The sequence below is a fragment of the Plectrocnemia conspersa genome, unplaced genomic scaffold, assembly GCF_051122295.1.
Source record: "Plectrocnemia conspersa isolate PC_06_02 unplaced genomic scaffold, ASM5112229v1 ptg000007l, whole genome shotgun sequence".
In the NCBI taxonomy this organism is placed as follows: Eukaryota; Metazoa; Arthropoda; class Insecta; order Trichoptera; family Polycentropodidae; genus Plectrocnemia; species Plectrocnemia conspersa.
Window position 1 is genome coordinate 8,281,649 of NW_028277171.1, and position 13,779 is coordinate 8,295,427.

The 13,779-nt window shown below is 32.2% G+C and overlaps 2 protein-coding genes across 4 annotated transcripts; one reads left to right on the forward strand and one right to left on the reverse strand.

Annotated features, from left to right (window-relative positions):
- The first annotated feature begins 1,139 nt into the window (after positions 1-1,139).
- On the forward strand, positions 1,140-7,474 carry Pabp2 (poly(A) binding protein nuclear 1). 3 transcript variants are annotated; one of them, XM_088188585.1, is made up of 6 exons: positions 1,140-1,372; positions 4,540-4,696; positions 4,772-4,904; positions 4,975-5,104; positions 6,885-7,015; positions 7,100-7,474. In XM_088188585.1, exons 1-6 carry the CDS (start codon positions 1,160-1,162, stop codon positions 7,125-7,127), a joined length of 792 nt encoding a protein of 263 aa, XP_088044711.1. In that variant the 5' UTR covers positions 1,140-1,159; the 3' UTR covers positions 7,128-7,474. The 3 variants fall into 3 exon arrangements, with proteins under 3 accessions (XP_088044711.1, XP_088044712.1, XP_088044710.1); XM_088188584.1 differs by having other exon boundaries at positions 1,178-1,372; positions 7,091-7,474; XM_088188586.1 differs by having other exon boundaries at positions 1,151-1,372; positions 6,885-7,251.
- A 37-nt stretch (positions 7,475-7,511) lies between these two features.
- On the reverse strand, positions 7,512-11,534 carry Sgf29 (SAGA-associated factor 29). The gene is made up of 8 exons (XM_088188583.1): positions 11,404-11,534; positions 11,198-11,333; positions 10,985-11,119; positions 10,779-10,901; positions 8,532-8,690; positions 8,175-8,276; positions 7,968-8,094; positions 7,512-7,904 (listed from the first exon to the last, which is right to left on the reverse strand). The coding sequence occupies exons 2-8, from the start codon at positions 11,234-11,236 to the stop codon at positions 7,717-7,719; spliced, it is 873 nt and encodes a 290-aa protein (XP_088044709.1). The 5' UTR covers positions 11,237-11,333; positions 11,404-11,534; the 3' UTR covers positions 7,512-7,716.
- Between the last annotated feature and the right edge of the window lie 2,245 nt (positions 11,535-13,779).

The following is a 13,779-nucleotide window of genomic DNA, read 5'->3' on the forward strand; positions in this document are numbered from 1 at the left end:
GAGTAGTACAGGCATAAAGAAGCACCTAAAAATCAACATCTGCCAAGTTATAGCCAAGGTACCGCCCGAAATGTTTGAAATTGCCATTTAAAACTCAACTAATAAAAAATTCAAGGATATCCTTTGTGAGAGCCTAGATTTGTTATGGCCAAAACTTGAGTAGCACTGGCGTGACGGTTATTCTCTTCACCGGCAATCTTCCGGGCGTTCGGACGCATCATCTCGCGTCCATTTTTAACAATGTAAACAACCATTAATCATCAATAAAACATTACTGCAGTGGCTCAATCTGTGTCTAATTGCCACCCGTCACCAAACCTTAAATGTGTGTTTTTTCAAAAAAGTTTGGAAAGTAAAGTTGTATCATCCTTTTTTACTTTTCAAAAGTCAGTAATTATATCAATTAGATTTTTGGCTTAGCTGTCACTAAATGGATTCTGAACCTAAAAATTAAGAAACATTACAAAGGGATTGTTTGCTAGTCTTGCAAGTGTTTTAGAAATACATTAAAAATTCACCACAAAATTCAAAAAGCCTAAATAGTGCTTTGCTTCTGGAAAGCGGTCTTACTTTTCCATTTAATTGCACAATATAAAAGATAATCAAAAACTTAAAAAAATATATATAAAACACCAACATATAGTTTAAAAAACGTTAAATTAAGTAATCGTTTTGAATTGCTTCACAATAATGCATGTTAATATATAAATAAATAAATATTACGTCTAACTTATCGCCATAATAATTGCAGATGCGATTTATCTCTCTAAGATCGAATAAATCTGTTATCAAGTTGATATTGTATATGCAATCTAACTACGCTTGTCTCGCTTGTTTTGGAGAAAAATACCAAACGAAAATAACAAGCGAAACTTGTCGTGTTTTCACAAATACCTGAAGGTACTCCAGACCAGAGTATCACTCCTCGGTTTTGTTGCGGTATTTTCTAAATAAATAGTCGATTGCCCACTGAACTACACTTCAATACTTTTCCAAGAATCTGATCTTTGGAAATATTTTTAAGTAAAGTAAATTCTACGGTTGAAATAACGTTAAGTACTTTTACCCCCTTTTCTAATAATCGATAGATATAAATATACAAAAGTTTATGCGCTAAATCAGTTTTTTATGCAAATTAGCTCCGTTGTAGCGCGCGATCATGGCCGCAGTGTGTTTTGTGTTGGCCAAGGCTTGCCGGCGTCCGAGCGGCTTGTGCGGGAATCGGGCGCGATCGGCGCGCGGGGGTGACAAGGGGCGCCGAGGGGTTCAAGGGGCGCAGCCCGAGGGGGGCCACACGCCCGCCATGGCCGATTTGCTTCTCGACGACGAGGATACCAACGGAGGAGTACACATCGCCGACGCCTTTCCTGAGGTAAACGCCGGCGACCGAACGACGCGAAATATGAACGCACGTAATGAGACTACGCCTCCGTGATTCAGCGCTTAAAATATCCCTCACTCTACCCACTTTTCGTTAGCTTTCGTACACTTTGTAATGATTGTTATAAGATTATTTAACTTGTACTACTATGTAATCTTATATTGAGTATAGTTTATTAAGCTCTACTTGCGTGCGTGTGATTTGAATACCGTTAATATTAATGAATTTCAATGAGGTTATGTACATACATAAACTTTTATTTACTATTAGGAAGGGTTGCGATGTTCAAGCTCGGTTCCGTGTAATGTTTTCGGGGGTTAAAACTTACCCAACAATCGAAGATGGAATTTCCTCAACCTCTTCCTGTCCTGCGCCAAGTTTCAACCCGTCGGAGTTGACACATACTGCCGTATATTCTGCTACCTTTCTCTCGAATGTGCGTTACCACAAGTTTTAGTAATGTAATACATTCGTATTTTGTGCAAATATATTGTATTCCTGATTTTACTATTTTCTTGACACATTCTAAACTTGCTCATTTATTTGTATATAAACATCCTCTTTTTATTTACAAAATGACCCTATTATTATGCTATGTGTCTACCTTTGATATTTTTAAAATCTGGTCACATTATATTATTATATTTTATTTTTGTATAAAAAATTATTTGAGAATAGTTGGGACTTTCGAAAAGTGCTTATCATCATACATCATTCTGCGATAAACACCCCTAAAAGATACATTAACAGATCTCAAGAACTTTTTCGATTAAGAATTTTGTTTGAATTGCACAAATAATTCGTTTTATGAAACAAAGTTTTATTTAAATGCACAGGCTGTTACATAAGTCTGTGTTTCTTAAGGTGCAGGTCAATTTCTTTGTATTTTTAGAAGCAATAAATTCTTTATTGTCGTTTTTGTAACTAAATACTGTTGCAAGGATCTAAATAGATTATAGTTGTTTGAAGTAATGTCTGAAGAATACGGTGGGTGAGAAAGGGGTTCCCAAGAAAATCCGTTGATTTTTTTTATCCTCTTCTTGGATACATGAGGGCGAGCGCTGTCATGTTGTAGAATTACCCTTATTTGATTAATAATGGAAAGTCTTTTTAACGAGTTAGCTGAGCCCACTATGTCTTAGCAAATGCATAGCATTATCTTATTGGAGTTAGGGGTTGATTGGCGTCCAAACACTATTTTACGTCGCGTGTTAGAGTAAAGGATCCACTTCTTGTCTTCAGTAACAATTCGACTCAAAAATAAATCTTATCATTAATTATTGGCATATTCTCAAGATAATTTTTTCTACAAATTAACACCTTCCCTAATTTTTTAAATGTCTAAATTGATGTAGGCGACACGTTGAACTTTTGTGCTAGTTTCTGCATCTTTAATCTCAGACCTCATTTTATGGCAGCCCTAATTCCTCACTAACAGCCCCTAAGGACTTATTTGCCACTAAATTTAGTGGCATCCCTGCCCACTACAATACAGCTGTTTTTAACTGCTATTGTTGCAATATGACAGAGTTGAAACTCATAAAGCATGATATAACTTAACTGAGATTATATTATCTTCGCTGCAATTGTTGATTTAGGGTTGAAAATATCGAAACAAAAAATACCCCGTTACTAAATGGCATCATTGATACGACTACTGTTAATAAACACCGAAAGAATAGTAAAAGTATCGTTAATTTATATAAAGTTATACATTTTTTTCAAATGTAAGATAAAAAATGCAAAGACCAATGGAACAACCTAATATCTCTTAAAATAACTCCCTGTTAACTTGTACCCATAAATAACAAGAACAGCCAGAGGAACTCCCTAAATACTCTTTTGACAATTAAGTGCCACATATTGAAAATTGTCAATGATTGCCTAACCATTTCACCGCGGCTAATACATACGCAGCTAGTGTCACATTCGAACGCATGTCCCATGCTTCAAAACATTTTAGATTTTTTAATCATCTTTGGATACTCGTTACGAGTATTGTTAGATATTTTTACACTAATAACAAAAAATGTGATAAGAAGCATAAACAAATTTATTAGATGACTTAATATTCACTCCAAAGTAACTCGTTTATTTTTATAGTTACCTGACACTTTGATTAAATTTTTAAAATAAAAAAATATTTATTAGACATTGTTCTCTTACTATTGGAACCCTTATGTAAAATATAGCATATTAAATCATTCTCTTCTAATTACAAAATTCGCTAATATTTTAAAACATATAGATTTGTTATAGAATTTGCTCTACAGTTTGCCGGTTACTGAATTTTGTCTATCCATGATTACTGATGTATTTTGACTTCTCATTGCATAATCATACCATTCAATTTTAAAATTATATAAATTATACGAATTTTATTAACTTGAAATCGTCAAAAATCCAACCATTATATATAAAATTATGTTATTTCACAAAATAGTACATATTATATAAGCATAAAATAGATAACTGAATTATTTTCTTGTTAAATATTTTGTAGCTAATGATTATACCTAAAACACTACTGAAGAAAAAAATAATTAACCTGAAAATGCCATAAAAATTGTCAATAAATTTATTTTTAATAATATTTTGCAACAAATTCCTTTAAAATGTCCTCCATAATGCTAATAACTAAATCTATTATTATACACTAATGGAATTATTGTTGCTATTGCCGAAAATTTTTCAATATTTATTGTGAATATGTAGGTACTGAATACAAAATTCAACTCTGCCATTACTGTTTTTTTCAAAATTCATGTTACACAACAATAAGATTATATTTATTAAAAAAACTGTTACATGTCATTGACACAAAAATGAGTAACAAATTCATTTAACTTTTTGAGCATCATGACATCAATAACGATCATCTAGCTTTTTTACGTGTTATCACAAATAACGATGTATATCGTTGTTAAGCAGCGAAAGGGTTAAGCTAGTAAAATTAATTGCCTTTCGCTGATCCATTTTGAAAATTTATAATTTATAAATGCATGATCACTCAACTGATCTTAACATGGTAAAAAAATTATAATATAAAGCTTTATTACAACACAATGATAATTACTTTGATAACGATTCTTCAGAAAATGCATTTATAAAAACTTCAGTTATTGTACAAAAAAATAATTTGCATTATATTAAATTAGGAAAACAATAAATCTGTGGTCAACGATGGAAACGAAGATCCCGAGCTCGCCGATATCAAGGCGAGAGTGCGGGAAATGGAAGAGGAAGCAGAAAAGCTGAAGCAACTGCAGACCGAAGTAGACAAGCAAATGAGTCTTGGGAGTCCGCCCGGAATAAGTATATATATTTTGCTATCTGCACTTAATCATTAAAAAAAATGAGACTAATGTGTTTTTTTTTAAATCCTTTCAGCGAGTCCCCTGACGATGTCTTATGAAGAAAAAGTCGAAATCGATAACCGATCCGTATATGTAGGAAACGTCGATTACGGAGCCACAGCTGAAGAGCTTGAAGATCACTTTCACGGCTGTGGATTCATTAACCGGTGAGATTTTAGTTCTATATGTATATGTCGAGCGAATTCAGTGTTTGCTTTATTGTTGTTTTCATTTTAGTGTAACAATATTGTGCAACAAATTCGATGGACATCCGAAAGGGTTTGCTTACATCGAATTTGGTGACAAAGACAGCATTCAAACTGCAATGGCATTAGATGAATCTCTATTCAGGGGAAGGCAAATCAAGGTTTGTTACTATTTTTATCATTGTACTTGGTCAAACAAATATAAAACGTGCATAATAAATTAACACTTTTGTAATGTACATTTTTATAGTTGTACATAATTTCAATTAGCTTAAACTATTCCCGTTTCCACCCGTTTTTGTTAATATTAGTACCTTTCTATCTTGCCAATTGAATAATCGTGACAACTTCCTATAACTTAATTTTTAGAATGATACGCGCGTTATCTTTGAAATGTCAAGTGAATTAACATGGAAATTTATTGCTACTTCCTTTTTTCCTTAGCACTTTTTCTTTTACAAATTAAAAACAGCCACCATCGCAACTTCCCGTAGGTATAATCGCATGCCAAATGTAGCAGGATCCTCCTTTATCTTTTGATTCATAGACTAAAGGCATTACCATACAGTTGTAATTACAGCAGTCACGGGTAAGCCATTATTCGTTTTTTATTAGCGACCCATGATCGTAGAACTATAGAAATACTAATATACTTGCTAATGGAAAATTGAAATTTACGGTATACTTAATCATTTCCCAGCGTTTTTATTTTAATATTGAATTTCTACCTAATCCAATGGACAAATTTATTCAAACACACGTGAGATATGATATTTAGACGTTACTTTTTTTTCGGAATTATGTGGAGTTTGACCCAACTTTTTTTACACGCTCATATGTACACAGACATTGCATTTAAATTTGATATGTTTGTGTTGTATTTTGTTTAATTTTTTTCATATATTTTGGTTCTCAACACTTAAAGCGCCAAAATCCGATTAACATGCTTTTTAGGGACATGATCCTACAGCCGAACGCATGTTAACCTGCTTGCTGACTTACTGACATCTTTGATTATTTTAGGGCACCAAAAGAGATCAATTATATTTTAGATAGTATATACAGATGTCGATAATATATTTCTTTCCATACAAAATTAAATAATTAAAAATAATTAGTTGTTCGAGATTTTGTAAAAAAAAATTTTTTTCGAATATCGTTCTATATTATCCTAATTCTAGGATGTGGTGTACACATGTGGTGTTCGTATTCTGAACTATCATTTTATAACATGGAATTTTGCAAAAACCGACAAATATTTTGCGTAAATTAAATATTTACGACCGAAAATTTCTCATTGATATTGTATTTGGTGAGTGCCCACACCAACTTTTATAATTATCAGTAGCGTAATTTTTAGTAATATGACAATTTAAAAATCATGATTATTTTGCACTTTTTTCGACCACACACAAATATGCCGGCTGTATATGTGTTTTTTTTCGCGCAAAAGTGCAGCGCTTTAGGTGTTTAAGAATTTAGTTTTTAAAATAAAGATATATATTTTTCAGTCATGTTTTCCACTTCCTATAGCTATTTTAATTCGGAAAAAGTCCAAGAATTTGGAAAGTTGTTAGCGAAAAAAGACTAATTATATAAAAAAATATTTATTTTTATCCTGTTTTTCACTTCTTATAGCTATTATAATTTGAAAAAGTCAGTCATTAAGATGTAAAAGAAATACCCTGTTTACAATACCCGATATTCCCAGTTTCTATTGCACTTTACTGATTTCGAATTATTATGCCGCGTGCCAGTAATAAAAGGATCATCCCCATCGGCTGCAACAAACTTTTGTGGCATGTCACTCACTACCGATAGAAAGGATTTTATCCTGTATGTTTTCGAGTATACTATATACTTATTTTATATTTATATGCATGAAGTGTGAAACAATGGATAGATTTTAATAATGATAAATCTAATCGTATTTTTTTGCAGGTGTTGCCAAAGCGCACAAACACACCTGGGATGATGACAACCAACAGATTCCCAAGAGGCGCCAGAGGTCGCGGAAGGGGTATTGTCAGGGGATACGGTTTCGGTGGCTTCAGGCCATCGCGAAGGCCGAGGTAGCATTCGAATCCGGCAACAGCTTTCGTGGATAACGAGTTTTAAATAAAATAACTGATATTTATCGTTTCCAGAGCGTACAGAAGAGGGTATTTCTACACACCGTACTGACCTCGAGGCAATACTACAATCAGGAGGCATTAGTTGTGATAAATTTTTGCAATGTTTCTGTTTCCTGGTGAATTGTGATTGTTTTTTATTGTAAATTTGGACCAATAATGGAACTTTCGAATGTGACTTTTTGGAATGACATTGAATTTTGTGTCTTGCGTTGGTATAATAGTGTATCTGCGGTTTAATGATATAACAGATAAATCAGTTTTTTAAATAGAAAGGTTCTTTTACAATCAAAAAAATGTGATACGCCGTCGTTTATATGAAACACCGAACCGAGTAACCCGTATCCGGCGACAAAATGTGAACCGTTGTTGACTTGGAATAAACATTTTGTTGTAAAAGTTTGTTGTTATTTTGTTGTTAAAAAAATGCATGAAATACTCGCGTAAAATGTTTATTTAAATAAGTCTAAAATAATTATTACATAGATTTTTAACGTTAAACCTTAAAGACGATACGAAATTGTTCATGACAAAACGCGAATGCGATACAAATATATATATATATATATTTACATAGTAAAACTAGCCTCACTAGTGCTGTCTGATTGAGACGAAGTCGACGATATGTCGGGGGCCGCATGTCAGCTGTTGCGTCCTTTGCCTTCTTTGATCGCAATGACATAACGCTGAGCCACGCGCTCCGCCGGAGAATATCCGTCCGGGTACGACGAGTCCTCGAAAAGAACTTCATACTTGTCTATGGCATGCTCCGGCAACTCGTTTACGATCGCCTTATAAAAACATGTCGTTTGCGGGTACAATGCCATAACTAAAAATAATTAAAAGTTTTTTTAAACGTTAAAAGTGTGTGTGTGTGATAAGGTTGTCTTACCGACGGATCCTTTCGGGAACAGAGCGTGCTCATCTGTCTCTGGGTTCGCTCGCATCAGAGGCAACGGCACGACTCTTCGTTTGGATAAGACGTGACGATTCTTCTGCTCCTCGTCAATATCGTCTACCTGTATTGTTGAAACGAAATCAGGTGTTTTATTTGTATTCTCGCATATGTATATTCTTATTAAACAAACTAGAAACTGACTTCGTATTTATTTTGTGTCACGCTCCAACCGACTACTTCAGCTAATATCCAATTTTCTTCCGTATCGGACACCCTCACCAATGCTGCTACCATATCACCGCTCTGAAACATTAAAAGCGATTTATCACAATCATATCCACATTATGTAACACTAACATTTGGTAAGTTATTTGTCTATACAAGATTAAGATTTAATGTATGTTTTTTACATTAATTCTTAATCTCAGGTAGCGCCTAATATAATAAAATAATCATTTAGATTTATATTTAAATAAATGTAAATAATTGAATATTTAATCTAAAAATATACTTATTGGGCAAACATGACCAAGCCCTTGCAATTAGAGTTATTGTTACCTTGGCAATATAAGTGGCGTCTGCTGGCATGGCTCCGCAGAGTGGAGGTGCTCTTTCTCCAGGTTTTCCAACAAACAAAGGCAACATTTGCGCTGAATTTAACAACATTTTCATAAGTGCTCCACAACCGATAGTTTCCTTATTTCCTGCATTACGAGCCTGAAATCATTTTATAATTGTTTTTATTGTAAATCGTCACTGAAATAATTTAGATTTTGAATGTACTAGTATAAAATTATATTACAAACGCTAATACATTCTGCCTTTAATGAATCAATAGCAAAACTTGAATTTAGCAAAACATTTTTTATTACGTGGTGAATGAAATATATTTCATTCTGTATTTTTATTTACACGAGAATGAAGATAGTAGCTATAAAAAAGATCTATAATTTTATATTGGAACGCCAGCATTCAAAAAATTTCCGTACATCTGTGTGCAGTGCTGTTTTTAATGAATTTTGTATACATAAACTTATCCCGTTACTTCAAAAATATAATAAACATGTCAATTTATTTCTAGTTTTTTTTTTCAATTCATAGAAGTTACAATATTTGTCTAACATTTGGTGTAAATTGTAAAATATTTTCTGTCGCCATATGAAAGACGGGGATTTACTCACGCGCTCCATATAATTTTATGATAAATCAATGGCAAGAATTAGAAACACCCATAATTCTTTGAAATATATTTAATTTTAATATATCTATAAATGTTTTTAACCACCAAGAGATGTCGTTAGTTAAAGATTTCAATATTCCATTTAAGCAATTTTCAACATTAAAATATGTATATGAAACAACTGTGATATAAGTTTTAAAAGTTGATGACCTCTGGAGATATCAAACATGGTGAAAGCGTTAATAGAAAACATTTTGGTCAATTTAAGTGTTGACATTCTAGATTTAGATAAACTATTGATTGTGATCAGTTATGGATTTAGGCACTCTCCTAAAGGGTATTATTGTGGTTTTTTATGGTAATCCATAGAAAAAAGCATTCATTATTTCACTAAATGTATTACATTTTCGAGAATATTTGCATTTATTTGTAGCCTTGAGCTTGGTTTGATTTATTGTTTCCTCTAAATGTCGCAGAGGATATTAAAAGTCAATGGGATGTTTGTGCATGCACATACGTATTTGTGGGAATACATGCGAATGCACGGCTATCGTCTCTAATCGATGACAAAATATTTTTAAATTGGTTAAAAATAGTTAATTTAAATCAGTCTAAATCGGACATTCGTTGCGGATTTTTTATCATAATATTTGTGTAAATTTAAACATTAATTAAAGGGTACAATTTAACGCTATTAAAAAAATGCTAAGACTTTTAAAATACTTTGTGGTCCCAAAAACTTTATACAAGTGTTGCGAAACTGTCCTAAAGTGGATAAAAATAATATATTCGGTACTACTATATATCACGGGCGGATCACTCATTCTAATATGAGCGATTGGTATATAATTTCCAATATTTTAAGCCATGAAGCAAACATACACACCTGGAGTTGAAAAATACAGCAAATCTCGCTTAATCAAACAAAATCTTTAAATGCGTTTTTCCAAAATAAATAACAAGGATATAAGAGAAAGAGAAGAACATTCAGCAGAATGCGAACAAATAAAAGAACTTCAAAAGTAACCAATATAAATAGAAGGCAACAATGAAATACAATTGGATATTCTTCAAGATATCGCTTTATGTGCAGAGGTTGTATATGATAATATAGTTGAGTATTTTTAAATCAATAAACCGTGCAATATTGTAGAGATAACATCACTGAAAGTAGAATATGGACGGAAATAAGATATACTTGAAAAATATTTCAATGTATAATTTTTATTGTTTAAAAGTACTAATGAATTTCGCGAATGATTAACTTTTTCAGAAACTAGTAAATGGGTTTAATGTTGTGTGTAATATTTTTTCGCACAGTGATACTAAATTTATGATGGGATATAACGGTTGGAAAAATTTAAATCACACGTTAAAAGAACATGAGCATTCAAAAGATAATTTTTCCTCAATGTTCTCTTTTAATAAAAGATTTGGACGCGTTGATTATAAATTGATCTAACGAATTGACACGGAACAAAAACATTGGCGAAATGTTTTAATAAGAATAGTAGCCATGGTAAAATTATTAGCTAGTTTGGGTCTGGCATTTACAGTGGTGTGGACTCTCGTAGACAAGTTATTTTATGAAATTTTTAGAATGGAACTGATTAGAAGAGGTATACCTGTATCCTCCGCTCGTTTCGTATTGTGCGTATTTCGTTTATCTTGGATAAGGCGCTTCTCAACAGCGCTTCTTCGTTATCGGCGTCAGCAAGGGCGGTTTTGTACAGTCCTTTTAACTTCTGCTAGAAGATTGAAAGAAATTTCAAATTTAACACTGTTTTAACACAGACGGTAATATATGGAGTAAGAAACTAGTAAAACCAACTTCTAAATAGTGAACATAATTCTCTTCGCTTGCGTTCCTCTCTTGGGCGCGTAATAAATTGTCAATGTTTTGCTCCGATCGATTTCTCTCGTTGTCGACTTCCATTACTAAGCGATGCAAGGTCCGCAGGCATTCCTATTGAAGGTGAATATAACATGAATCAAGGTTTGGGTTTAAAAGTAACGTATGTGAACCATTGAAAAAGATACTTACTTGTACTTGTTGGGCTGCGGCGTCAGCTGTGAAAGGCATTATGACGGCGTGGCTTTATTTAAGTTGTGGGGAAAGAAAGCTCGACGCTCAACAGCAAGACATGATACCAGCTGAGAATCACGAATAGATATATAGCCTAAAAGATAAACGAAGTGATTAATGACGGGTTATTTTACACAAACACTAAACTGCGACATTCAACTCACAACGTCCAAAGACAACATTAAACACACGCCAAGTGAAGCTCGCCTTAGTGTTGCTAGTACCAAATAATATAAACAGATGTTTTTAAGCTGTGACAATGCGTAGGTCGGCCATTACTAAAACGTATATAATATAATGAAAAAAGACAAGCGAATTAAAATAATAAAACTATTACATCATATATATGTTCCTTTAAGCACCGCTAAATTTATAAATATAAAAAAAATCAATTCACACGCTTTGCAAACTAAACTGCAGTGTTTGAAGTCGAGTACAGGTGTTGTTGATATTTATACGTTACATTTTACTGATAAGCGCACCTCGACTAACTATACGTGCAGACAGCGCGGAGACTTCCAGTCAAATGAAGCGACGCGTCTCATCATGTGCTGCCACCTGTTAAATTTCGTTTTCGTTTCCAAAGACAATACCCCTACAATATTATGTTCCTATTTTATCACATATTATTAAAATTTAATAATAAAGTAACTGAAAGAAGATTAACAATAACATTATTTTATTTAATAAAGTTGACGGTCGTATTGGAAAATAAAAAAAAAATGTTTGCTTTGCCAACTAAATTTTCAGACTTATTTCGTTTTCTCACAAAATTTACATTTCTAAATACTATTAATACTTTTACATATTTTATTATTAATTATAAAACTTGTCAAAGTCTTGACAAATTATAAGAATACCCTTAAAAACGTCGACATATTTTAATTTTGAATATTTTAAAATAAAACATGAATGGTCCACCATAATGATAAAATCTGAGTATAACTGATCTTAATCCGCGACGCATTTTCGTTATTCAATAAATACAATAAAAAAATAAATGTACATAAAATGTAATTCTAGAAATTATTTATGTATGATGTAGTACCCTAAGTGGAGCAGAGGGTGATCTATTATGATGATTTGCGAGGATGTCGATACAAAAATTCTAAAATATATGATCTCACAAACCAACAAAATAGCTAGTATCCATACATAATTAACCCTTTGGCCGCATTCAAATTATTTCCATACAACATCCGTGCGTAGCGTTGTTTGTAATGAATTAAGAAATTAGTTTTTTTATACGTAAACTTATCCTGTTACTTCATAAAATATAATTAATATGTCAATTTATATCCAAAGTTTATTTCCAATTCAAAAAAGTTAGAATATGTATCAATTGATATAAATTGTTAAAAACATTATGCCATACAAATACTCCATACAATTCTATGATAAATCGATACAGCGCTGTGGTGGCAAAAATTAGACACACTAATAATTCTTTGAAAAATATTTAATTTCAAAATATTTTTAAACAAATCTCAAAAGATTTCGTTAGTTAAAGATTTTAATAAGCCGTTAAAGCAATGTTTAACCTTTAAGTGAAACAACTACTATAAGGTTCAAAAAGTTGATGACGGCTAGGTGTGTCATCTGCGCCTAGGGCTTTTTTGCCATGACGGCTTGTGCGGTCAAACGCGGTGAAAGGGGTAACGATGATGTAATTATGTTATTAATGACGTCATTCGCAATCGTTTCAAAGCAGAAGATCTAACAAGTTCTTATAATAGATAAGATAAGACAAATATATTATGACGAAATATGACAACAAGGCGGGAAAACTACATAAAATCGTATTACCCCATATGTGATAAATGACGTATTAGGTATATTTCAATAATAATATTACCTTTTGCAAAATGTCTCATGTTATAACTTTCAAATTAAATTATTATAGATTATCAATGAATTAAAATAAATCAGATTTCCATATATTTTTTTCAAAAATTGCTCTTGTAATGATTTTGTATAAATTCGTTTGCCAACTTAATCTTAAAATTCCGTAAAGAACCAAAAATATATTTGCAATGCAGAACAGAACAGTGTTGATCATGATTTATTCTTATTTCAAGCAAATTATATTGTAGGATCAAACATTTGAAAAACTTGTCATTTTTAAAAATAAATAACAATTCCACTTTAGAGCGGATGCGCTGCATATTTTACTCTAAGTAGACGCGTGTAGTCTTTTTTACGTCAAGGAATATATGATCCACTATTTTAATAACTATTATATGATAAAGTTACTAGGTAATATACACAGAAAAATGTTACTGCACCTTAATTAATACTTAAAATACTTCAAGTTGTAAAAACAATTAAAGTTAATCGTAAATTGTTAATCTAAATTCTAAATTATGAATTGTGAAAAATGTTTAATTAAAAAAACAGTCAGACAGCAGGTTTTTAAAGTTTGCACTTTAAGTGTGTTTCCGTGGATATGTTTTTTAGAAAGATTATTTTAAAATATGGTATATGGGTCTGGCAAAGTGATATAGTACCTAACCATTAAAATTTAATGTGAAAACACATGT